The sequence below is a fragment of the Spinacia oleracea genome, chromosome 2, assembly GCF_020520425.1.
Source record: "Spinacia oleracea cultivar Varoflay chromosome 2, BTI_SOV_V1, whole genome shotgun sequence".
Lineage (NCBI taxonomy): Eukaryota > Viridiplantae > Streptophyta > Magnoliopsida > Caryophyllales > Amaranthaceae > Spinacia > Spinacia oleracea.
In genome coordinates, this window is record NC_079488.1 from 103,761,120 (window position 1) to 103,788,883 (window position 27,764).

The 27,764-nt window shown below is 35.7% G+C and overlaps 2 protein-coding genes across 3 annotated transcripts; both read left to right on the plus strand.

The window, feature by feature from the left end:
• Positions 1-524: 524 nt before the first annotated feature.
• Positions 525-9,630, plus strand: LOC110789647 (signal peptide peptidase-like 4). Its single transcript, XM_021994349.2, has 14 exons — positions 525-891; positions 1,699-1,857; positions 2,495-2,606; positions 3,675-3,791; positions 3,912-4,063; positions 4,156-4,338; positions 5,690-5,724; positions 5,955-6,117; positions 6,626-6,679; positions 7,506-7,598; positions 7,692-7,834; positions 8,040-8,110; positions 8,320-8,403; positions 8,977-9,630. Exons 1-14 carry the CDS (start codon positions 757-759, stop codon positions 9,081-9,083), a joined length of 1,608 nt encoding a protein of 535 aa, XP_021850041.2. The 5' UTR covers positions 525-756; the 3' UTR covers positions 9,084-9,630.
• A 3,452-nt stretch (positions 9,631-13,082) lies between these two features.
• Positions 13,083-24,045, plus strand: LOC110789653 (SKP1-like protein 20). 2 transcript variants are annotated; one of them, XM_021994361.2, is made up of 10 exons: positions 13,083-13,339; positions 14,743-14,963; positions 16,108-16,354; positions 16,820-17,011; positions 17,096-17,206; positions 17,296-17,374; positions 19,062-19,162; positions 19,251-19,402; positions 23,440-23,567; positions 23,692-24,045. In XM_021994361.2, exons 2-9 carry the CDS (start codon positions 14,929-14,931, stop codon positions 23,540-23,542), a joined length of 1,020 nt encoding a protein of 339 aa, XP_021850053.2. In that variant the 5' UTR covers positions 13,083-13,339; positions 14,743-14,928; the 3' UTR covers positions 23,543-23,567; positions 23,692-24,045. The 2 variants fall into 2 exon arrangements, with proteins under 2 accessions (XP_021850053.2, XP_021850059.2); XM_021994367.2 differs by having other exon boundaries at positions 14,746-14,963.
• The last annotated feature ends 3,719 nt before the right edge of the window (positions 24,046-27,764 follow it).

The window sequence follows — 27,764 nt, forward strand, 5'->3', positions numbered from 1 at the left end:
GTAGGAGTAGAAAGTAAGTCTAGTCAAAATGTTCTGATGAAACAAGTTGACTATTTATCTTAAAATTATCAAATATCCTAAACAAAAAAAAAACTAACATGAAACTCATTAATGTGAAAAATGTCAGTCACTTCCTTTTCTTTTTCTTCCACCTTTTTGACTTTTAATAATTTCCCAATAAATAAATAAAATAAATAACACCTGATAAATTATCACTCTTCTCGTTTCATTTTACTCCTCTCTCTCAATCCTTTTGCTGTCTTATCTGTACGGTTCAATACGGAAATATAATATCTCAGATAAAATTACCGATGCAAACGGTGACCGGTAAACATCACCCTCAACTAAATCACCGTCAAAAACAAATCATTCTGTACGGATGCCACGTGCCCTAAACTCCGGCGCTTTTATTGGCCCGTGAATTCCACTCGCTAGTTTAACACGTGGCGTGTAATCATCCTCAGTTGCAAAAATCAACGGCTATAAATAAAAATACATTTTTTTTTTAAAAAAAAGGAAGAAAAAAGCAATTGTTTCATGACTTACCTCCTTGACATTTTCTTCTTCTCTCTCTAACTCCGACCTTCTTTCTTGCTTCTGTTGTGTTTCACTCTTTTGCTTAAATTAATGTAAACTAAACCCCCTTTTTATACTTATTTGATGGTATTTGAAGAAACCAATAAATTTGAAGAAAAAAACCCTAGAAAAGACAGAGAAAGATTTTATTTTTGAGGGTGGAAAAGTTGAAGAAATTCTATGAAGTATTGGAGTATTTTGTTAATTTTTTGTTTTTTTGTGGGGTGGTTTTCAAGTGGGGTTTATGGCGGTGACATAGTTCATGAAGATGATAAAGCTCCCAAGAAGCCTGGCTGTGAAAACAGTTTTGTTTTGGTATTTTTTTTTGTTTAATTTGTGATTTTTATTTCATTTTTAATGATTCCGAGCTGTTTATTATTGTTGATTGGTTGGTTAGTTTGATTTGATTAGATTAGATTAATTTCTGAAATTAGAGCTGAAATTGGTACTGTTTTATTTTTGTGGGTGTTCTTCAGTTATGAGTTTGTTTGTTTTGGGAGCCTTTGACTTTTTTTTTTGTTTGTGGGATGTTTTCGTATAATATTCAGTTCAATCAATTTTGTTGGTTCTTGTGATTTTGATTTTTGATTCAGAGATTTGGGGTTGGGTATAGTAAAATAGCCGTACTCACTCCAAATCTAATGTGGTCAGCTTTACTTTGATCATTCGTTGGGAGTGTTCCTTTCTAATTGGGACTTGACTCGGCTCCAATCCGGATTGGTCGGAGTCTAATAATCATTACTGTTATATTCATTATAGTTGTTGTTTGTATAGGTGTTTGTCTTTATTTGGATTTATATATTAATAGTGATGGAATTATATGTTGTTCAAGCTAATAATCTTGTGCTTGTGAGATACAGATGGACAGAACATTTGATTTTTTTAAAACTGGTTTGATCAAATAGTGCTTGAAGCCTAGCGCTGAGCTGAAAATTGATTTCTGAGTATAGCGTGTCTTGACAATAATTTTGTGATTTGGCTGTGTATATATTTCGTATAATAGTTCATTTTATTTTGACTTTTGGGTACTAGTTGGCAGTAAATCTTGTACTCAAAAGACTGATTTTTATTCTTTGGACATATGTAATAATGTTTCTGAAACAATTCTTATAATTTTAATAGGTTAAAGTGCCAACATGGGTTGATGGATTTCAAGACAATGAGTATGTGGGAGTCGGTGCTCGTTTTGGTCCTACACTAGAGGCAAAGGAGCAACATGCCAATCGAACAAGAATCGCTCTGGCAGACCCTCCAGATTGCTGCACTCCTCCCAGAAATAAGGTTCATATCCTTGTTTTCACCTATGTCCTTCAGTGTGTTATACTAGATAAAGTTTACCCCTTGAATAAACTTAATCTTTTTAACATAGAGTGAGTATCTACGAAAGCGGCACTTCTCCTATGGTTATAGACTTATAGTATAGCAACTTTTTTTATTTGACCTGACATGGCCATTGAGGGTTACCTAATTCCTCAGTTTAATTTAAGCAATGCTAATATCTACACCTTGGAGGTGCACTGTTATCTACAAGTTCAAAGTCTAACCAAGAACCTGATAAAAAAAGTTCTGACCAAAGAATCCTACATCAAGTATCATACAAGTAAAGAAATCAGCTGAGAGAGGAAGGGCGGAAACATTGCCCCCCTCCTAATGTGTATTGTAAGCCTACAATAGTATTTTGAGTATTTCATATTCTCTACTGAAGTAATTCTTATCCCCCTTCCCAAATAACATGGAATGGATTTCTATGCCCGAGAAAGTGTGTTAATAATATTCAATTTCTAATTGAAAGATTCTCCACGAGGGTTTGCAACCTGAACATTTCATGAATTAGGTTACTGTGCCTTTTTCATACATCAAGCGTTTATCCATCTATTCCTCCTTTAACAGCTATGCCTTTTTTTCATTTTATGGGTAGCTTACTGGTGAAGCTATTCTGGTATACCGTGGCAATTGCAGTTTTACTACAAAGACAAATATTGCAGAAGATGCTGGTGCGTCAGCTATTCTTATTGTGAACAATAGCACCGGTATTTGCCCTATCTCTTCTCTGTTATGGATTCTGCTAGTTCATAGGTGATGCCTTGATGTGCCCCTTTAAGGTGGAGTGTGTTGCATTATTCCTAGTTCCACTTTGTATATGGTGGCACTTCTGTGGTATCCTTCTGTTTCATTAAAGTATTTTCTTTGCTAATGCTGCGTCCTAATTTTTGTGTAAGGATATCTTGCTGGCGATTGTTTCAAGTCCTCTATTTCTTTTATGGCATGCTAACATAAGTTCATAAATGATAATACACATCTTGGTGACGGCCTAGTCAGATCTTGTGTCATTGGTTTTTAGTCAACTCGGCCACATCAATTTTCTTCCCTGGAGAAGCTATGTAGTGGCTGTTCCACTATGGCCTCAGATGGACTGCTTTTCTAGGCTTTCGTACCTCACAGTTTGTTTTAGCTGGCTAATTTGATAAAGTGGTCTTGCATTCTAATGCCACCATCTTTTAAAAGCTTTCACATCATAAATTGTCTCAACTCTCAAGTGGTTGACAGCTTTTTGCTGGCTTAGAGATGGTCAATGTCTTGTTACTGAAGTCTGTAAAACCGCTGCAAGTCATCATCCCATATTGCGGCCTTATTGTGTTCGCAACTGTATGCTAGATTTACAACCCTTCTAGATATACAGGTTATGGGTGGCACAACATGATTTTTTTTGTAAGATCCTAAAAGTAGAACAGAGTACGTATTTTGGCACACATATATGAAGTTTGTGCAACCAGATCTGCTATTAATACCAAAACTGAAATCAGAGTATTTGTGGTGTATTTGTCCGGTCCTCTCTACTCTATAGACCCTATATTACAAGTCCATTGTGCACTCCTGTGTTTCTCTACCCTTGATATAATAGAAATCTTGGTTAAATAGCAACGAGATGATGGTTATATGTTCTCTTGGGAGAAATTTATTATTTTCCTCGTGGGATGGATTCTTTATAGCTTGTAGAGTGGGTCCTTGAACAAATGGAGAACTGCAACCTGATATTTGTCTTGTGAAATCTCTATTACAGCTAGAGAGCATAACTATTCATTGGGTCTTTCATACAGAACTCTTCAAAATGGTCTGCGAGGAGGACGCTGATACAAACATTCGCATTCCTGCTGTCATGTTACCAATATATGCTGGTGAAACTTTGGAAGATTTATTGTACAACAATTCTAGGGGTAAGATATACTTCCTTTAACTGAAAAGTATTGGTAACCATGTATGGCTTAATCAGCCTTTTTTTTTGTTGGCATGGGTTTTCATTTTCTATGACTATTTACAGGATTCCATTTCTTCAGTTTATGTGCAGCTGTACTCCCCTAGGCGTCCAGCCGTTGATGTCGCGGAAGTTTTTCTATGGCTCATGGCTGTTGGTACTATTTTATGCGCGTCTTATTGGTCTGCATGGAATGCAAGGGTGGCAGCTATTGAACATGAAAAGATGTTAAAGGTTCTGCCTTGCAATCTTTATATGGTTGCATATTTTCTTGTTGGAAGATGAATATGGGTTGTTAAGATGATTTATTTGATTTCGCTCTGCAGGATGGGTCAGACGAGGTTGAAATTTCTGAAGGAACTGGTTCATCTGGTTTTGTAGATATCAGTACCAGATCAGCATTTCTTTTCGTTGTGATTGCTTCGTGCTTTTTGGTTATGCTGTACAAACTTATGTCAGTCTGGTTTATCGATGTTCTGGTGGTTCTCTTTTGCATTGGTGGTGCGGAGGTGAGCTCAGTCCATAAGTTGAACAACTGCAGCTAAATTCAGTTTTAATCTCCCGAAACAATTCTCAATTATCCTGTTTTTTTACAGTTAATCAGAGAGGCATCTCAACCATAAGTACTCCGTAATAAATTATTGATATGTTCAACTATAATAGCTTTTAGAGCCATGGATTATCTGATTACTTATCCCAAACTGGTCATGAACACTTTTGAGGGATTTAAATAGAAATGTAAGAGAACAAAAAGGAACAATAAGGATAACATCTACTCCGTACTAAAATAGGAGGAAATAGTGATTATATCTTGCTGAATTTATGTGATGTTGCACATCTGATTCAATTGTATAGTTGCTCCATCAATAGTAGTTCCATTACGACTGGAGGTCATTGATGGTTTTGTGTAAATGGCTTCCCCACTCAGCAATTAATTTAGTACTAGATTAGATCCCGTGCATGCACGGTTATTTAAAAGTTATTAATTGATTATCTTTTTTAACTGAAATATTTATCCCTTAAATCTATTGCGTAATTAATAAATCTCGAACGTACTCATTTTATTATATAACAATATACAATTTTCGTTCTATTACGTATTATATATTTTATATATTTAATATGATGATTTGACCAAATTAAATATTTGATATGCTTAATATGAACAAAATATGGAGTAAGAATGTTTTCTATTATTGATATGGCGATCTGACTAAATATTACCAAAATTGTCTAATAATGTCATATCTAATAATCATATAATTTATTCTATTTATAAATATTTATACAAAAGGAAATAAAATAAAAATAGAATAAAGTAGATATATATTTTTTTAGAAAGGGGTTTTTGGCGGGAAAAAATTGCACCAGAAATTGACACGTGTCATTCCTGGTGTCTCTTTTAGTATATAGTAATAGATAATAGATGGAGGATATAATGAAATGTGAGTTTTTTCTCCCAACATGATTTATTGTGATTGGAAAGAACCGTGTGATTTTTGAGGCCGTGACAGTTTTCTCTTTTTTTTTTCTTTGGCATTGCTTCATAAATGGAATATGCTGAGAAGCATGAGGTAGAACATTGGAGAAACACACATATCTAGATTGTATAAGTAGAAGGTGATTAATTAGGATGTGTTTCATGAAATAATTTTGAGAGATCCAGGCAAAAGATGATGTTTTTCCTATTCTCCTACCCCTGTCCCATTGGGTCTTAATACTGAAGGCTGTTCATAGTTTCTTTCATATGTTTTCTAATATCCCTTGGTTTTGATGTTTGATTGAATACAGTATTAGCTAAAAATGTTTACTTGTTCTGTAAGAAATTGTTCTGATCTTGAGTTCTATGATCTTGTACAGGGTTTGCAAACTTGCTTGGTAGCGTTGCTATCAAGGTATGCTTACAAAACACATCATGTTCCCTTATGTCATATTGCTGGACTCGATATCTAAAAAAGAATTTGAAACTGCAATAGTTAGATGGTCTAAAAAAGTGCATGTTGTAACTTGTCTGTAACATGATATCCAGTAATAAAATGTGTTCGCCAATTCTATGTGATATCGTACGTGTATTTTTGTTTAGATTGCAGAGGCCAGAGGTAAACTGACATGCCAGCAAATGTAGTTTCAGGTGGTTTAAACATGCCGCTGAAACATTTGTTAAAGTGCCCATCTTTGGAGCAGTCTCGTATCTGGCAATGGCTGTTTCTCCATTCTGCATACTTTGTGCTGTTCTTTGGGGTGTTTACCGCCGTGATCCCTTTGCTTGGATTGGTCAAGACATCCTTGTATGTATAGATCTCTATCTATTTTCCTTACTCTATCCTTTTCCCCTCTTATTAATAAATATCTGTGTTGGTCTGCTTGGCTGGCATCTTTCCTGCTTCTGTTAGATGCATTTATGTTGTACTAGCTTTCGGTTAAATGTTGGAATGGGCTTAATGTGCAAAGGAAGACTTAGCTTAGGCCCAATTTCCGAAGGAGTAAACTTCGATTAACATACTTTAACTTAGAGGGGAAAAGGAATTGTTGTTCAGACCACTTTTTTATGGTTCACATTCTTTTTGTTGTGCAATACTGGGGAATGTTAGCATAAAATTTTCTTTGACCTAAGTTACTTTTAGTTGGGAGAGAGAAAAACGAGAAACATCAGAAATCTTAGTAAGTGAATGGCTAGTTTTCCAATTTTCAGGGGAAGTCATGCAGGGATGATCTTATATTATATCATTATATGCCTATTTTTGTTATAGCTGATTGTTGAAAAACTACAACTAACTAAATTTTTTATCTGGTCAGGGTATTGCATTAATTCTCACTGTACTTCAGATTGTACGTGTACCGAATCTCAAGGTAAGCTTCAAATTCACTCAATTTCTTTGCTGGGTTATCTGTTCGGTGCATGGGTCTGACATTGAATGTAATGTACTAAGCGATCGGATTAAATTCCCTTATGCACTCCCCCCTGATGTCACCACCTATCCAAGAACCAAAATCCCTGACATATGCTCTCCGAAAATATTCAGAAAACTTGATGTACTTCGCTCTTCAAGTCTTCATTCTCTACCAAATCCTTCTAGTCAATCCAAGACTACAGCCTTTCTATCGTTATACCACTTGAAGAAGAGAACTTATAAACGTTAGGGCTGTGAATATAATCTTACCAGTGATGAACATTGGCTTCATTATTTAGGGTCTCAATTAACAAAGAACGTGTATGTTATAAAATCCAGGAAGTTCTAACTCCAGGAATTCGTGAATAGTTGCTGAGATTTGACAAGAGATATTTTTTTGAGAAAAGTTTTCCCTAATAAAGTTTTCCTTTTTTTTTTTGAGAAAAGTTTTCCCTAGTATGTTGAGTATTATGGAAAGTAGAAGTTTGCAGCTTAGGAAAGTTCTATTCCTCTCGAAAGATAAGCAAGGCTGTAATTGGTGATTAGTCACTTGATTAGCATTAATACAGTCATCTCCTTACTTGTTCTCCACTAATCGTCCTTCTTCCTCCCTTAATTTCTCTTTTCTGCCATTAATCTACTTTTTTTGGTCTGTTATCTGTGCTAATTCACAGCAACTTGTTAATTCTGACAGGTTGGCACAGTTCTTCTCAGTTGTATACTTGTATCTACTTTTTTTGGTCTGTTATCTGTGCTAATTCACAGCAACTTGTTAATTCTGACAGGTTGGCACAATTCTTCTCAGTTGTGCGTTCTTTTATGATATATTTTGGGTCTTTGCTTCCAAATGGTTCTTCCATGAGAGTGTTATGATCGTGGTGAGTTGTGTTATTATCTGATCTTGTTTATAAGTGAAGGTGGTTGTTTTTCAATGTATGAGATGTATAAGTTGTTATCTGATCTGTACATAGGTTGCACGTGGTGATAATAGTGGGGAAGATGGGATTCCAATGCTGCTGAAGATACCAAGGATGTTTGACCCTTGGGGTGGTTACAGTGTCATTGGATTTGGGGATATCATCTTGCCAGGACTAGTAATAGCCTTCTCTTTAAGGTACCTGACCTATGTGGCTATGCTACTCAAATACTTCATTTCACGTTGGCTACTCCAACGCTTGAACTCTTAGTATGGAATGGATATCGCTTTCTATTTTGAACTTGTTCGTCTTTCTTAAATGGCAGTATGAATTTTATGTGTTTGCTCGTGTTAGGGATGATTCTGGTTGATGTTCTTTTAAGTTAACTGGTTGACTATGCAGATATGACTGGATGGGGAACAAGAAGATTGGAGCTGGATACTTTGTGTGGGGAATGACTGCTTATGGTTTAGGTATGAGATGTTGTTTGTTAAAAATTATTGTGTTAAATGGGACCGTTTTCACTTAGTTTGGTTTCATTTAGTAATGCAAATGGATTCTTCTACCACTGAACCCTCTATTGGTCTTCCATAGAAATGCAATGTCTCTATAATATCGATGCTGGCTAGTTTGTTTTGGAGTTTAGAGATTGACCTTTGATTCTTATAACCTTCTGCTGCAGGTCTCCTCATAACGTATGTGGCTTTGAACTTGATGGATGGACATGGCCAACCGGCTCTCCTCTACATCGTCCCTTCCACGCTTGGTAAGTAGTATATCCATGTATTTTATGTACGGATCAATTTCTATGAGGGCTATAACCAATGTTAATCCTGCAACCACCACTCCTTCCTTGACAAAGTCACTCGAAACCACGCCTTTTTATAGACACCAGTTGTGATTATACCTGGTTATTGGACAGGGTAGCCCGATGAGTATAAGGTTTAGGTCATGTTAATAGGGTTCTTATCGGGTAGCGCTCTTATTAGACAGAGCCTTTAGTCCTTCATTGGACAGTTTCAATATAGGGCCAAACTTATAACTCAATATGTTTTAAAACTAAAATAGTTATGATATAAAAGAAAATTATATGGATAGCTTTGTATTCGCATACAACTCTTTTTTTTATTCACTTTTCCTTGTTCGTTTATTGACCTGCGACCCGCTTTGACCCGCCCATTATGGACCTGCTAAAATTGACCATTTCATTACCCGATCCGGTTTTGACCCACCGACCCCGACCCGACCAATAACCAGGTCTAGCTCGTCTAGTCAGAACAAGCCCACTTCACTGATGCTTGCAAAATGAATTGAATTTATTGATCTATAATCTGTGCAGGCACATTCTTGACACTTGCAAGAAAAAGAGGTGATCTAAAGAATTTATGGACAAGGGGAGAACCCGATAGACCTTGTCCGCATGTGCGACTTCAGTCATCTCAATAACGTGTGTTATTTAGGGTGTAACATCAACTATCAGAGTATCGATCGATTCAGGACTGTTAGAGGGGTTTTAAATCCCTGTGTAAGTTGTAGGAGATGTAACATAATGTTTGGTATAGTTTTGATACTTTACCACTTTCCCAGGGTTATGTAGTTACCCAGTTATAGAAGAGAAAACATCCTTTTTTTTTTGGTTGGTTGGTTATGTTTTATTCATGGGCGATGCTATCTGCACGCCTCCGAAGCCTTCATGCACTCCAATACTGTGCGCGCGCAATGTACTAAACAACGCTCTTTACATAAATGGAGTAGAAGAAGACTTTTCTGGGGTGCAGATACAAGTTCCATCATTCATATGTTTGATTCTTTTCTCGGTACTTTTGTAATACCAGCAACTGAGTAGGGTTGATGTTTGAGAAGCGTTTCATGTATTGGCACATTCTTTTTCTTTATAGAAGAGTAGTGAATATTGCTTAAGCCCTCAAACGGTAATAATGTCAATTACAATGAAGTGAATATTACGAAGAAGTACTGTTTTTTGTGTTGATAATGCCATCTTGGTTGATTTAGCTGTGTGTTGAGCTTTACTCATACAGAACAAAGTATTCCAAGGTCATGTGGATGTCAATCAGATACTTCGTATGATTTAATCCGATATCTGAAAATCACCTGACTCGAGTTACCACTTTACCCTAAAAAGCCACTTGAGATAGAAGAAACATAGATGATTTGACCTAAATATTATTCAGTTTACTTGTTATTAATCTGACTCAAGTTAATCGAATTGGACTCCTAATTACGTACAAAACGTATTCGCATCTTCAAAAAGCAATGGTCCACCTCCTATAAACATTAATAAAGAAAAATATCTCACTACCAAGTAGTATCAACTACTCCTAACTCTGTCAAAGTTGACCCAATCCAAAATCGACCCAAAAAATGGGTCTTAAACAAGATATTTGTGACTTGTAATCCGATTTTATCCGAACCCGTATAATCCAAAAAGTAACGGGTCACAACCTGATCAGACACATTTTGACCCGACCGATTGAAAATTATTGTATTTATAGTAATAAATGAAAATATGAGGAATTTTAATCACAATAACATATGTTGTTGTTACTATGGTTGGGTGTAACATGATTTTGTTTTTTTTTTTTATTATAAGCCATTTTATTATTGAATTTGACTAAATATAAACTTGTGTATGAAGCTATGTTAATTTGTGCACATACTTTGTATACAAGTGATATTACCCGTATTAATGAAAATATAATACGCGTTTTAAAATCTCTCAACATGTTAGGTCAACCCGAATCCAAAAGTTATGGGTTTTGAACAAGCATTTGTAAACTCGAACCGAAAGTCACCGACCCGAATTAAAACCCATAAGTGATTTTTTTTATAACCCGACCTGTTACTCATAATAAATATAAAGTCAATTTATTTGCAAAATCAGTTTCGATCAAAGTGATGCGAGTATTTTTGGACGAAAGGAGTATGTGCTTAAAGATGACATTGAGTCAGGGGGCAGGCACGACAAAACACGGCCTAGACACGAAAAAAAGCACGGCTTGACACGGGCAAGTAAAAAACACGGCCTGCACCGAGCACAAAGTCATGGATTGGACTCGGGGCGTGTCTTTTGGGAAAAGCACGACAAGGCAGGCACGACCCCGTCCGACGCATGTTAAATTGAGTGAAACTATGCTTAGGCACGATTCCCGACCCGATCTGTAACGTTTGGGCTTTGTGTGGGCAACACTTTTGAAAGTGTCGGCGCGGTCCGTTACAAGCGGGCTTTGTGTAGGCGGTAGGCCGAACTTGTTCAGGTCCAAGACACGTGGTTCGCCTCAAAACATGGCCCAACCCACAACCAACTCTATATGAACGTATATTAAAATTTCAAGATTGAATGATATCGTGTATTCGTGTTCAATGATTATAAGGTTTAATGTTGTGGTAATTTATATCATAACTTATTATTAATATGTTTGCAACAAAAAGTATCTATACTAATATATTAAAAGGCATTGAGAATAAAGTTTATATGCCACGTAGGACTCTCATGTTTATGCCAGATCATCTACTCACCAAGGTTATGTGATGTTATTGACAACCAAAAATCAATACAATAATGTTCAAACACAAGGCCTCAAGTTTGGAGAATAACTCTCATTACCATCTTAACCAACCACTAATTGTTGTTTATCCATGCACATTAATTTATAAACACATGTTAACATGAAGTCTAAAACAATCAAATTTTTATGTTACCTTTTATTTCTTTTGGACTATATTGGAATAAAAATAACAACTACAGCAATACGAAAACCACGAACTAAACATGATATCATAATTCTCTTAAGCATCACCTACATGTATTTTGATCAAATATATAATAAGATGAAAAATAATCTCGAATTTTAATTATTCAAAATAGCAACAAGGCATCGCCCGAGCCACACACTAGTTATTAATTTGTAAAGCGTTTCTAAAGAATTTTACGTGACACGTGGCGTTTTGCTTACTAGTCATTCACTTTATGCGATTTTCACATACATGGAAAAAATGGGAAATATGGTTTGCATAAGGTTTGATCCCCAACCTTGTGTTTAAACAATAAATACTTTACCACTATGACATGACATGTTTCATGTTATCATTGCAAAAATAAAAATAAATAAATGCAAATGTTATTATGTAGTAACCCGGGACATCGCCCGGGCTCAAAAACTAGTTGATTGATTATAAGGATGTCAGATTGTCATTGAAGGGTTTTTTCTAGGGAGAAGCCCGACCCATCCCCAAGTGGGGATGGAGGAAAGCCTGGTACTGGCTGATGATGATAGAATGATAGATAATGTATCTGTGTGGGTGACGGGGGGAGGATGAATTTTAGGTTGGACCTGCCCACCTCACTACTTCATCTATTGATTATGAATATCAACATTTTTTTTTACTACTAACCTACATATTATAATTTTTTGTTTATTTTAATTTACTCAATTGTCCTAATCACACAACCGAATTGTCAAATATTCTAGAATAATAGAGTTTGAAATTCAAAACTCTCAAACAAAAAAATGTTGGGACTAGGGGTTGGTTTTAGGCATTGTTTCAATACCTGTATCGGTAATGGAGGGGGAAGACTATCATCCGCAAGTCCGCAACCGTTCCACCCCGCTTTGAAGTCATCTCTAGAAGAATAAATTATATGGTGGAGGTTAGGTGTTAAGTGATGCGGTAAATGGTTGGACAAGTATTAGGTGGGTATAACTATCGAATTAAAGTATGTTGATGGATGAAAATAACTTTAAGTTTGACGGGGGTAATGGACGGAGATGAAAATATTTTTATCTATGTGTACCTTTTTTTGTTTTAACTGTTAATAAAGAAGCCACTAAAAGGGCAACAACAGGTCTATCATATTAAATATAAATAGAAGAATATCTTAAGATATGATTACTCTTACGTGGACCTGATCCCAATAACATTAGTGTGGACCCAAAATCATTAATTTTTTCCAGCATCCTTTTTATGTATATAAAGACTTTTATTGTTAATATAATGACTATACACCAAATTTTCTTAGATATAGTATCCATTTTTTGAATCATAGTAACCTATGTTTGAAAAGTGAATTGTGACTTAAAATGAACATTATTCAAGCACATGTATCGACGACACCACTTTGCTATTTTTTTCTCATAATAATTCTAATAAACATGCCAAAATAAATTAGGAACAAGTGGTTGAACTTCTTTTAGGAATGGTCCAAAATAAATTTAGTGTGAACCAAGTCCATTTAAGAATATTGCCTTAAGATATACTTCGTACTTCGTAGTTAGATGATATTTATATATAACTAAAGTTTAAGTTTCATGCTCATTTACTCCGTAATATTTAAATTATAAACCGTATATCACACGAATATTTTACTAGTTGTAATAAAATAATGTAATTCCGACTAGAAAAAAGATTACAGAGTTGAAAAAAATAAAAATAAAAAATTAGGAAGAGCAGCCTGAGAGAGAAGAAGAGAGAGAAAGTTACCAAAAAAAAACCCTGACGACGAAAGATAAGCAGCCGATTATTGGTGGTTTTTTTGTATGTATCCTCACCTTACCTCACCTTTCTCTTCTCTTCATCCTCTCGCCGGCGTTCCGCCCTCCATTTTCTCTCTCCTCCATTTCCGCCGCCCTTTTCCTCTCTCTTCTTTGCTGCGCTGCCACCACCTCCTCTGTATTCTCCGGCAGGTATCAACCATTTCGCCCGTCTCTATATTTATCGTACTTTATGTTGTTTATTTCATTCTTTTTATTGATTTGGTTATTATGTTATTTGAATTTGATTTGTTGTATTTTGTGGTCGAATTGTTTTAATTTTGTGTAAATTGTAATGTCAGGTATTGTTTTAGTGCTTGATTGATTTTTAATTTATCAATTTTAGATTTTGATGTTCATTTCTTTTTAGGTTTGATGAAAAATGGCTTGTTTACATGTACATACTATAGTTTGCAATCCTTTAGGTTAATCTTTATTGATTGAAGTTGATCTTGTATTTTGAAACTTTGAAACTATTTAATTTATGTCAAATCTTTTACTATGAGTTATTTGTATCAGTTTATTGAATTAGATTCTATGTTATGATTGATTTCCCTCCCTGTATTATCATTGTTGTCATTAATATTTTATTATTTTTATTTTGAGTCCCCAAAATTAGTTCTTTAGGTTAATTTCTTTTCTTGTCAACACAGTTTTGCCATATAATGTGAAAACAAACGAAATTTATTGTGATTGTACCAATCATCCTAATTCTTGGAACCACAGATATGTCTACTCTGGCTGACCGAAATGGGTGTTTGTGATGCAACGAAACCAGTTTTAAAACTGAACTGGGACACATTCCTTATATAACTGGGCACGTGCATTCGACCAGTAAATAGTGTCGAGAGAAGTGATTGATGATTTGGTTTGTTATGTTCTCGAGAAGGGAATGCGATTTATCACATGTTTAGGGAGTAAACAGAATTGTTTCATTAGCTATGATTTAGAATTGTGAGACAGAGATAACTCTGAACTTATTTCTGAATCTATAGTCAAAATCATGAACCCAGACATTATTCTGGTTTTCGATTCTGAACAGAGAAATTAGTCTGAAATTATCAGCTGACCCACCACTTATCGTCTAGTTTGCTTGCGCACACAACCTGGCATGAATAAACATGACTTAAAAACCTTGCTTGAAGGCCTTGAACCTTCACAAAAATTAAGTTTTTGTTTTAACACAACATTGGGACCTGACGAGTCACGCTAAATATTTGAAAATGGATTGGTTTGAAGATCAACCCATGCAAACCGGAAGCTGTCCACCACAACTATCCATTTTTGACAGGTCTACTTGCATAGCTTGCTGTGCTGTTTGCATTTAATGCTGACGTTATGTGTTTTTTCTAACTTTTCATCTTGAAACTTAATTGCAGTTTGTTGTTGTTTAACTTTTAATGGTGTAGTGGATGGATATTGTGCACCCATATTGTTATGTAGGTTTTTGTGTATCCCTTCTAAAGCTGTAGTGATGTTTGTCATTTTTCCTTTCTTTTTATATAATAGGTTGTTTGATATTCTGACTCGGAACTGTGTCATTTAATATTTTACAGCAGTATCGTTCAGACTACCCCAGTTGAGCTGTCTGCATATTCCCTGTGATTGGGAACATTGGATTTTTTTTGCGGTTATTGTCTTTCAGAGGAAAGAAATTTATTTACCAATTTCAAAGTTAAGTTGGAAGTGATAAAGCGGTCAGGGTGCAGATCTTCATCTGTAGTCTTGAAGAGAAGATTCAAATGTCTGAACTGGATGTGGTGGAATCTAAACCGAGGTATGTTCTTTCCTACTTTTTCGAATCTGAAAGTTTACAAGCCATTGCAGAACAACTTATTTTGCCAAACCATGTACAAGATTTAGTCATCAACCCTGGACTTTAGCCTTGACGAAATTCTATTATTTTGAGTGATTTGACGAGTTATATGAGACGTTAAGGGCAAATTTCTCTTTTTTTAGCAAGCGTAAAATGGCCGTGAGCCAGTGGCCATGGTGAACTGGAACTCTGGAAGTTAAACTTTGTTATATCTTCATACAAAAGTTTTCTTTACTGTCTTAATTTTAAAATTGTTGGTGGTTAGAAGTTCGGGTGATTTTGTGAGTTCATTTATCCTGTTCTAGTTTTCTACATTCTAGCTGAATTTTGAATTATGAATGGTGTACTTAAGAGTTGGGTAAAAAGTACCCATGGCTGTGAAGAGGAAGAACAACCTTTCTATAGAGGTCTCCCCTCTCTCTAGAAACTCTATCCCCCCAAAAAGGAAAACACCCCAGATCTAAACAAAAAGCTCCTTCTCCTTGTGATAAGCAAGTTTCCTCCCGATATCCATCTTTATAGCCTATTCCTCAGATATCATTGCCATCATCTTCCCAATTTGAGATTTTGGTTCATAGCCTGTTTCCTTAGATACCATTGCCATCATCTTCCCAAATTAAGATTTTGGTTCTTAGCCTATTCTTTAAATATAAGGCAGATCTAGCATTCGCCTTTTTCTCTCAAGGGAAAAGTCTTCTTTTAATGGATTCTTTACCCCTGTTGTTCCACTTGACAATCTCTTTGTACTCTCCGATCTTATTCTTATAATTCATTTGGTGAGGATGATTCACGTAGCTTGCCTGGTTTTCTTTTCTCATCAAAAAAACATATATCTTCCTTTTATGGCAAATGAGTATTTCAAGAACAATGGTTGTGTGATGCTGTTTAAAGTTTTGATAAATGAAATGTGCTTGATATAATTTATTGCCCCAGTGATACATAGAAATGTTTCATATTTTCTGCGAGTCACCGACTTCTTATTTTTGAACATGAAATGTGCTTGATATAATTTATTCCCCCAGTGATAAATAGAAATGTTTCATATTTTCTGCGAGTCACTGACTTCTTGTTCTTGAACATGATGAATTTCATGGAATCTTGACAGCTTACCTTCTGAAACATATGCTCAGAGGATGAAGAGCTACATCTGGCTCCAGACAGCTGATGGTTCTATTCAACAAGTTGAACAAGATGTAGCAGTGTTTTGCCCAATCATATGTCATGAAATCCATGCAGGAAAGGGCATATCCAAAAACCATGCTATTTGTCTTCCACAAAGAGTCAATCCTGCCATGTTGAGTCTGATTCTTGATTATTGTCGCTTCCATCAAGTTCCAGGACATTCTAATAAGGTCTTCCCTACAACTTAAATTACTGTGGTCCTTTCCCCCTCCGAATAATACTTCGTCTTTTAAAGCTTGTAATAGTTTGGCTTTCACGTATGTCAACACATAACTTTGACCATATATATCAATAAGTATCTTTTAATACATACTATACTTATGGTTGATATTTTGAGAATATACATTGAGACTAATCACACAACATCTTTTTTATATCTTTGTAAAAAATGTGGTCAAAGTTAGTATATGAATGTGCAAAAGTCAAAGTGGTGCAAGCTTTAAAGAATTGACGAAATATTTGTTTTTAAGCTGCTTCTGGCATTATATTGGAAAACAAGGAGTGATGATTTATGATTGGTCCTTACAGCCAGAGAGTGACTTCTTCTTTATTGTATGAAGATTTCTCCTTTACCAGGCTAATTAATTTCACATTAAGCAAATCCAGAACCTCACATGTGGTTTTTATTTCCTTAGGAACGGAAATCCTTTGATGAGAAGTTCATTCGAATGGATACAAAAAGGCTCTGCGAGCTGGCATCTGCTGCTGATAGCCTGCAGTTGAAGCCCTTGGTTGAACTAACAAGCCGTGCACTTGCACGAATGATTGAAGGCAAAACTCCTGAGGAGATACGTGAGATATTCTGTTTGCCTGATGATCTTACAGAGGTTTCTGATGCTTACAGTGTTGTGTGTGCTTGACATGTCCTCTTTATCTTGTCTATTATGTTAATGCAGATTTGATTGTTTTAGGAGGAGAAGTTGGAGCCGTTGCGAAACATGACTGATGATCCTCGAATCAGACTTTTAAACCGTCTGTATGCAAAACGGAGGAAAGAGCTCAGAGAGAAAGAGAAACTGAAGGTATTATCATAGAGACTTTCTTATTCCTGTTATTCTTAACCCATAACTAATAAATTCTAGTTGATGGCATGTTGGCTTCCTTTCTTCAGACTGCTGAAGCTGAAGAAATGCATGTAGATAATCGCTCGGTTGATGATTTATTGTCATTTATAAATGGAGGTGATGAAGGTAAATTGATTTTTTTTCATCTTACCATTCAGTTTTGGGGTATGGCTAAAAGAGTTTTGCAATTATACTGGTAACTATTGAACACTGCATTGGTATTTGACAATTGACCCCCCTCCTTCTCTCCCCTAATTTTCCTTGCACTGGAATGCAGCCTCCTTAATAAGGGTCTATATGAGTTGCCGATATTTTAATAAGTAATGAAGGATATGTTCTGGTCTCATTATAGCTTGCTAATTACTATATAGGACTGTCAAGGGGAACTGATTGTGCTCTTTTTAGTCAAGTTAGTTTCTTGGACGATGAAGGTGATGATGGATATGATCTGGCCTGAGTGTAGCTTGCTAGTTGTTATATAGACTTGTAAAAGGGAACTGACGCCATTGAGTTCAGCTGTCCCCACTCAACAGTTCAGGAATACCCATAATTGAATTGAAGAAACCCTAAATTTTTAGTTTGGATGTTGAGCCGTACACTACAATCTGTTCAAATTCTGAATAGTCCTGTATTCGTAACTTTCTAGAGTTTTCTGTTTTCACTAGAGTTCGCGGAAGGGTGATCGGTTTATTGGTAAAGAAATTTGTGTCCACGCTGTGTCTTTCCTTTTCTATGTGGTAGGTTTCCACAAGTTTAAAATGTTTCTGAATGTGTTTCGGGGAGCTTCGAATTGTGAAACGTATTGGAAACTATTCAACCCACCCAAATTCATGTTTTCTTTGAGGTGGAATAACCTTCCAAGGTGATCTCTTTTGGTGGGTCATAATTTTGGAGATCCATCATATTCAGTCCTACCCTCTGCTGAAAATTTTGAGGAAAGAAAATTATTGTGTCATTTTAGCCTACATCTTGAGAAAATGAACGTAATTGAAGTCTATTTAAAATTCTCCTTGTCCCCCCAGTTATTTTGCTGGGGACATCTTGTCACTCCCACAGAGCCCCGTGTACTTGCTAATAAAGTTTATTACACTTTTTTTTCGTATCTTATTAGTACAAAGTCATGTAGGCATGTATAGATGGCTAGATGCCTACTTTTACCTTCGTCCTCTGTCCTTTTCCGTGTAGGGAGTTTAGACTTCCCCATCCCCTCACAGCATGTTTCATCGTAACTACGCTAGTTACATATAGTTAATATAAATTCTTCTTCTTTCACATGGCTACGAGGTTGTCTCTTGACTCTCTTCCCAGGCTGAAATATAGCACTCCCTCCATCCCCCAAAAAGGGAGTAACATTGTTTATACTATTGTCAGTCATGGTTTTCAGAAACTGGACTAACTTCTTCCATGGGGAAAGTAGTATATTTCATCCTTTTATTATGCTCTCTGGTAACTGTACTGTGAATTTGTCATGTGTATTTCTTTCCAATAAATTTGAGCCAGTGAAATATTCCAGGGTGAATTCTTTGAGGTTTCTACTTTCTAGTATTTGCTTTGTAGTGTATTATTAGCAGTAAATATAATTTTCCTTCAAAACAATGCAGTAAATATAACTCTTCTTGAATTTCAAGGGCACATATTACTTTTAATTTTTGTAATTTTGATCATGGTGTTAGTTTGTATGGAGTGTTTGGGTACGACAATTAAATTTGCATAAGCTTTCATTACTCATTTTATCCCCCCCCCCCCCTCCCAATATGATTCAACTCTATGTTTGAGATTAGTCAATCACTAACTAGTTTTTTTTGTTATTCAGATAATAAAGCTGTCAAAACATCTAAGAACAAAAAAAAACATCGAAGGAGGAAGGACCTGTCAAAAAGTTCTCCTTTTATTAATGGCATTGAGAACCACAAGGTTTGTCTGGCTGTGTATATCTTCGTTTCTCTGTTCTTTTTCTTGATATCAGAAATGAAATTCCATGGATGTTTTTCATATACTGTAGGCCAAGGACAATGGTTCTCAAGTTTCTACCATTGGGCCTAGCCCTAGTGAAAGAAAAGAGTTATCCAATTTAGATTATTGCTTTTCTGGTGAAGAAAACTTGGACGACGGGGATGATGACATCGATCCAGCAATAAAGGAACAAATTGATAGGTTTGTCTTTGAAACCCATCCTTAATGAATTATGAATGAAAACAAATGAAGTTGCTATCTTGTAACTTGCAAGGTTACCTAATAATTTTAGTTTTCTGTTTTATTGTGTTTCGAATGTGTGTCCTGACCATGGTGTAAAAACTAGCCCGAGTTAACTCGTATCGCCCGAGTTAACAAGGTTTTGGAGGCTGGCGATACGAGATATCCCGAGTTGTAAAGGTGTTTTTAAAAACGGCGAGATCTCGGCCGGTACAACCGATCCGAACGAATTTTGTCCGCATTAAACATTATAAACCTCACATCTACTCGGTTTTCAGCCGAATTCCCCATGTTTTCGACAAAAAGAAAGGGAAAAAGGAAAGAAATGGAGAAACTCCATTGAAATAGAGTAGAGAACTCCATTTTCAAATCTAAAACAAGAGAGGAGAGAGAAGGTAGACAAAGGAATTCATTTTAATTATGTCACGTGTATGGTTTAGGGGAAGGGAACTAGGGTAGGTAGTGAATGGGGCTGACATGGGGCTTCTTTCTAAATTTCAAATTCCTACGCGACAACCGCGACACGGTCCGCGACTAACGCATCATTTCCGTTACCGAGACTCCGCGACCGATCCCGCGACCGTGACCGATACCGCATTTTTTATCTATGGTCCTGACTCCTGAGTGTGGTAGGTTATGTTACGTTGGCCATCCCAAATACGTAGTCTATGTTATAATCTTGGATATGTGGGATGAGTTTTAACCTCGGGGGTTCTCATGAGATTCAAGACGGAATTTGAGCCCCTTAACGGAGGATTTTTTCATTTATTGCCTAAAATTTGTCTGTGATCTATTCTATCGTCGGCTGATTTATTGAGGGATTTAAGTCTCTAGCAAGTGCGTAAATCCAAATGGTCTGGATACTGATTATTTGCTCCCCAGGTTTGGCAAATTGTGATGGTTATCCTTTCTTCTTCTTGGTTTGGAGTATGTTAAATGAGATTTCACCACATTGAAATATTAGCTTTGCCAATGTGCTCCTTAATGATTCTACAAGCCCGAAACAATGGGAGACCAAGTACAGGCTTCCATCTATTTAACGCTGATTTGACTCAACTGGTGAATATACTAGTTGATAAAAGTTGTGTTTAGTCAAGCAGCTAAGGCTAGTGAATATACTTGTGGATTCGTCAAATGTAATTTTGATGCATAATGTTATTGGCAACGGGTAGGAAATAGGAATTTATGAGAATGATTACTCTAAAATTTGTGGAAAAGGTGGCAAGTGAAGGTATTTTGGCCGGGGATATGGATTTGGATATAGACTCATTATAGACAAGAATGGAGCACACCATAAAGGGAGTGGCGAAAGAGGTCCTAGGGGAATCTAAAGGAATCATGCCACCAAGTAAGGACACATCTTGGTGGAACGAAGTTGTGCAACAAGCTATAAAGAGCAAACGAGAATGCTATGAGTTGGGAAAATGTAGAAGTGATGAGAACTACGAGAAGTACAAGGAGGCTAAAAGGGAAGCAAAGAAGGCCGTAAGAGAGGCTAGAGCAAAGGTGAATCAGGATCTTTGCGCAAGATTGGATACAAAAGAAGGGGAAAAAGACATCTATAGACTTGCTCGAATGAGAGATAGAAAGACGCGAGACATCAGGAGGATTAAATGTGTGAAAGATGTTGATCAAAAGGTTTTGGTGGGAGATAAGGAAATCAAGGATAGATGTAGGTTTTACTTTGATAACTTGTTCAACGGGGATCAAGGGCGCGATATTGGGGATACAAATATCCCTCGGGATATGGTTAACCTAGACTTTATGCGAAGAATTTAAAAGAGAGAAGTCGAAATGGCACTGAAAAAGATGGGACGCAAGAGGGCAGTGGGGCCTGATGGTATACCTATCGAAGTCTGGAGATGTTTGGGAGAGAGAGGGGTTGTATGGTTAACAACTCTTTTCAACAAGATTTGGGGAAGTAATAGGATGCCAGTAGAGTGGAGGAAAAGTATTATCATACCATTGTACAAGAATAAGGGTGATGTCTGGATTGTGCCAACTATCGAGGAATCAAACTAATGAGTCATACTATGAAACTTTGTGAGCGGATTATTGAGCAAAGACTAAGGAGAACTGTGAAAATTTCGGAGAACCAGTTTGGATTTATGCCTGGGAGATCGACTATGGAGGCCATTCATCTTATAAGGCAACTAATGGAGAATTATCGGGATAAAAAGAAAGATTTACATATGGTTTTCATTGACTTGGAGAAGGCGTATGATAAGGTACCAAGGGAAATTCTTTGGTGGGCATTAAGTAATAAAGGAATTCCGAGGAAGTATATTGATATCATCAAGGACATGTATGAGGGAGTTAGCACTAGTGTTGGTAAGACCGAAGAATTCCCCATTACGATTGGAGTGCATCAAGGTTCTGCACTTAGCCCGTTTCTTTTTGCTATAGTCATGGATGAATTGACGAGGTCAATCCAAGATGGTATACCCTGGTGCATGATGTTTGCAGATGATATTGTGTTGATTGATGAAACAAAAGGAGTGGAAAGTAAGTTGGAGTTATGGAGACAAACTTTGGAATTTCTGGGTTTTAGGCTGAGTAGAAACAAGACGGAATATATGGAGTGTAAGTTTAGTGGAGTCCAAGATAGAGAGACAGGGGGGATTGCCTTAGATGGGAAAAATTGTCCAATGCTCTGAAATGTTCCGTTATTTAGGATCTATTATCCAAAAGGATGGAGAATTGGATGGCGATGTGGCCCATAGAATCAAAGCAGGTTGGTTGAAGCGGAGAGGTGCCACAGGGTTCTTATGTTATTCAGGCACGCCCCAAAGATTGAAGGGAAAATTTTACCGCACGACAATTCGACCGGCTTTGTTATACGGCACGGAATGCTGGGCAGTGAAACATTGTCACGTGCACAAGATGAATGTGGCGGAGATGCGCATGTTACGTTGGATGTGTGGGCATACAAGAAAGGATCGTTTGAGGAATGAGATTATTAGGAAGAAAGTATGGGTTGCACCGATTGAGTTTAAGATGATGGAAAATCGTTTAAGATGGTTTGGACATGTAAGTAGGAGATCAAGTGATGCCCCGGTTAGGAGGATAGAAGGGTGGCAAAATGATAGAATTGCAAGGGGTAGAGGAAAACCTAAGAGCACGATATATATTGATGACTTCATTTGACTTATACAACTTTCATGTTTCTGTTTTTTTCCTTCTATTTTTTAATTTATTTTTATCCCTATTTTTATTTTTTATTTTTTATTTTATTTTTAAAATTCTTTTGAATTTTTTTATTTTTACCTGCTGTTTTGAAATGTATTTATTTTACTTAGTCATTTATTTTAAACTTTACTTATTTTTTATTATCTCTTACAAAATTTCTTCTATAATATATATACATTTTTCTCTTATCTTACTTTCATTAATTTCACTTCTCTTCCTTGCTTTTTTCTTTTTACTTCCTGCTCCTTTCTGGTTTGATTGGTGACAATGGCGATCTTCTACCACGATTCATGTTAGCCGACCCCAAATCATTTTGGGACTAAGAGCTTTGTTGTTGTTGTATTATTTTAAGGGAATAACTTCATCTAACCTGGTAGAGCAACCTGTTGGTCACATTATTTTGTTTATGAAGTTCACAAAATGAAATTAGTAGGTGGCTTTTTAAAAAAAAAAGCTAGAGGCTGTTCATTCAGAATTTATGCATTTGGTGATTATTTGGGGAAGTAATTTTTTAATTTATTTATTGAATAATCCTGTCATTCTGACATCTGTGTGGGTGATGAGGAGGGTGAATCTGGCATCATTACGGTTTTTTGAATTTTTCTTCATGTAAATTGACAGCTACTCCACCATGTATATATTGACTTTTCCTGGGAATGAATTATATTGGGATAAACAGAGGGTGCTCTTTTTTTTGCTGTCTGCATAAGGGGATTTGAAATTCGTGCTTTACCTTATTCATGTTACTGAAGGATATATGGAAGTGCTATTCTGGTGTAATATTTAACGTATTTTTCTTATTTATTCAGGGAGGTAGAGGATTTTAGTCGGAGGCTGAATTTAAACTGGTCCGAGAGAATGCATGAGGTTCTGTATGGATCTAGAACAGAAGTCAGTAGCTTCATTCATTAATAACAATGATCCGACTGGCAGATATGTAAGTTGAAAATGTTGTTATATTCCCACTTATTTTAGGGTCTTATTTACTTTCTGAAGGAAAATTTCGATGATAAATGGAAAGAGATTATCAGTCAGATTCTCAGTTAATTTATATTGTACAGGAAGAAAACAAGGACGGTAAACTCCGTGGAAGCGGATGGGATACCTTTCTAATTATGGATGATGGTAGGATGAATTTGTCCTGTGTAAATTAAGCTGATGATTCTTGCTGCATAAATGAGGCGGGTAATAAGGTTGGATACCGATGATTCTTGCTGCATGAAAATAGAGCAATAAGTTGGCCGCAGGGCAACATCTATGAGTTTGTGTCCTTTTTCTACTCGGTTTTCTTTTAAAAATTCTCCCGTTTTTCCCATTCTTTAATAGTTGGTAGATTATAAATTTTGTCGAGGAAATTTTGTTGTAATTTTAGCTGAAATTCAATAAAAGAACAGGAATTTTTTGAGTTTTCTTTAGTTTCTTTTCCCTTGTGATTTGCTTGCTCGGAAAAACATCCCATTATTTTTTGTTTACAGGATGGAGGGAACTTAGACTAATTCACAGGATATGGATTTCCCATATCATTACAATTTTATCTTCAAAAGAAAATACAACATATGGGCCAACATAGGGCCCTTCGCAGGGCCATGTTTTCTTCTTCGTTATAATTATGCAGAGGTTGTCAAAAACTGATTCGATCCAACCGATTTCTGACTAAAATTAAGGTGACTCGATATTTTTTTAAAAATATTTAATCTACATAAGCACAATGATCTTGTACAATTACATTATCTGAGTATACCCGATCTGATTACATCCGACCCGTAACCAACTAATAATCCGATTTAACAGCCTATTTATGCTATGCGAATCAGAAACCATGCTTTTGAGTTTTGACGGGGAAATAGTTTTTCCCATGGTTTCTTGTTACCATGATTGGATAAGGATTAAGGGCCTTAAGTTTACATATTGTGTATGACTGTTAGTGCGGGTCCCTGTTGTCAACAGCCCAATAGGAAATGACATCCATTTAGCTGTTGCCCTCTTACCCAAATGGGTCTTTTTAAAATTTTGTCTATTTATTTTATTTACTATTATTTCAATTACGATATCTATTGTGGTCTAAATTTAAAATATTTCACGTGTTATGAAATATAATATGGATGCCCATTATACCCCCATTAGTATTTCCGGAATATTCTAGGGTTCAGTCAAACCCTAACTATTGTATCCTATATATACCCAGTATTATATGGAATAATGGACACAACCCTATTCTCTCTCTTATTCTCTCCTGTTTATTCACAACACGTTATCAGCACCAAACCCTAGCCGACTGAGCGAACGAGAAGGAAACAGAGAAAATAACCGTCATTGAGGTAAGTACAATTTATCAATCACATTAATTAAATTTGATCTTTATATAATAGATCGACACATGATTTATTGTTTGTGTATTTCAAGATTAAACTTGTTAAGTATTGTGACGTAGAGATTTATTATTCGATATTTTTGTTTCATATTTGATAATACAGTGCGTGTATCGGTACTGTTGTTTCATGCCGCAATTAATTTATCAATGAGTTGATTCAAGTGCGTATCGGTGAATTGTTAAGTTTCCATTCATTTATTTACAATTGCATATGGCGAGCTGTAAATTGCTGCACCTTACAAATCCTAAGCCTTTCTATTCATGATTACTTTTATTGTGATATGCATACTTTATTTATTAGGCTTCCGTGTCAAATCATGATTACCCAAGGATTAAGTAATTTTATTTTTCTTTTGTATTTGCCGAAATTATTAGTTTCGGTGGATTAGAATTTTTTGAGGCATTAATCATGATTCATGATTCATGATGGATTAATTGAGTTCATGCTTGAATTGCGTCAATTCATGAACAAGTATACTTCCCTATTACATGAATTGTAACGTGTGTACATTATTTGAACTACGACATTGAATTCCATTTTTTTTATGAATATGTTTATTATCTAATAAGCCCTAATTTGCAATATTCAATTGTAGTGTGAACTATGTCGAATCTTACAAAACTTGAATTTGGGGCCCTTGATATTACTGGAAAGAATTATTTGTCTTGGGTATTAGATACTGAAATTCATCTAGATGCAAAAGACCTTGGTGAAACAATCAAAGAAGGAAATAAAGCAACAAGTCAAAACAAGGCTAAGGCTATAATATTTCTTCGCCATCACCTCCATGAGGGTCTTAAGATTGAGTATTTGGCCGTAAAAGATACACAAATCTTTTGAGTAATCTAAAGGAAAGACATGACCACCAGAAAATTGTCATATTACCCAAAACTAGTTATGATTGATTATATTTAACACTACAAGACTTTAAGTTTGTATGTGAAGAATATAACCCAGCTATGTTCAGAACTAATTCACACTTGAAATTATGTGGAAAGAAAATCATTGGTGTAGAAATGTTGGAGAAAACACATTCTAACTTTCTCGCAAATAATGTTGTCCTGCAGACACAATACCGTGAAAAGAGATTTAAGAAATATTCTGAACTTATATCTTGTCCCCTTGTGGGAGCGAAATAACGAGGTATTGATGAAAAATCATGAATCACGCCCAACTGGTTCTACTCTATTCCCTGAAGCGAATGCGACATCCCATTATGGAAAAGAAAAATATCATGCCAACAGTAGTAGTCGAGGACGTAGGCGTTGATATGAATATGGTCAAGGTGGTCCTCTTAATAACTCATATTCCTACCAGAAGTGGGACAAAGATGATAACAAACAAAAGAAAGATAAAATGAGAATGTGGCCAATGTATGTTACCGCTGTGGAGGAAAAGGACATTGGTCTATGGAAACAAGGGAAAAATTAATAATAATTTACTATATAATGTTGAAAACATAAATTAGTGGGTCTTGCTCTTCTTTGAAGATAATTATAATCAAAGCTATTATAAATTGAGATGCAAATATATAGCCTTCTTTTTAGTTCACGGCTTAAGTCTGGACATTTGACTATTAGAAGCCTGTAAATCCTTTTGGAGATGTACAAGAAAATATGACCTAGAATACTATAATAGTTTCTGAATCTTGTTGTCAAGATACCCTTTATATCTTTCATGAAACTAGTGTGGTCCTGCAGACACGATAATTGTGAGAAATATTCAATAGAGTTTTTAATTAGTTCATATATTGTCTTTTGGGTGAATGAACAAAATAAAGAAATCCTGAATACTATGATCATGTTCAACTAGGTAAATCATTCCCAGAAGTGAATGAGAAATTGTATGACTAGAAATAATAAAGATAATGTCAATAGTCATGATCGAGAATGTGAAAGTAGAATAAATTATACTCATGGAGGAATAAATGAGTATGAATGTAATTTCGAAATACACATAATGGTGTATGAAGATAATCAAAACATATGTCTAGTAGACATTGTAGCGTGCTCTCCGAACCAAATTTATAAATAAATACATGCACGTATTAGGGGGAGATAGCTCTCAACATAACAAAATTAGTAGTATATGATCAAGATTATAATACAACGATAATGAATTTGGTACAAATATGTGTTCATATCTTATGGACTCGCTTTATAAGCATGAGTACAAGATTACATTATGTAGATGTATACTTTTGCGATATGTACCAAAGTTGTAATGGATACTCTTGAAGAGTACAAGCTATCTTCCAAAAGTTTTGTTTAGATTGTCTTGCCGTTATAATTGAGACACCAGTTTGTGTCGTTATATCACATCATAATATGTTCAAATTATAGTATTCTATAATTACAGTGATCACTTTGAGAAGATAACCAGCAGTTATCGAATGAAATATTTTATATGATATTATATAGGCATGATGTGATAATCCAGGCCATCCGGGTTTAAGAACACCCGTTATGAGAATTTGAAAATTCTTATCAAATAAAATTTTATGTGCTGACACTCCCTCATATGTTGTATATATTCAAAGGCATGACAAAATGATGAGGTTGAGTTGTATTTGAATCGAATTATAATGAATCGATTGAGAAAATAAATACAAGAGATATTAATGATTTTGAAAAATTGTATAATGATAGGTGATTTGAAGTTTACCGTGATAGTAAGTGGCCTGAAGTTCACCAGAATGGTAGTAGGTGACTTGAAGATCACTAATAAGTTTACAAGTATTTTGTGATTGATTTAAGTATCAT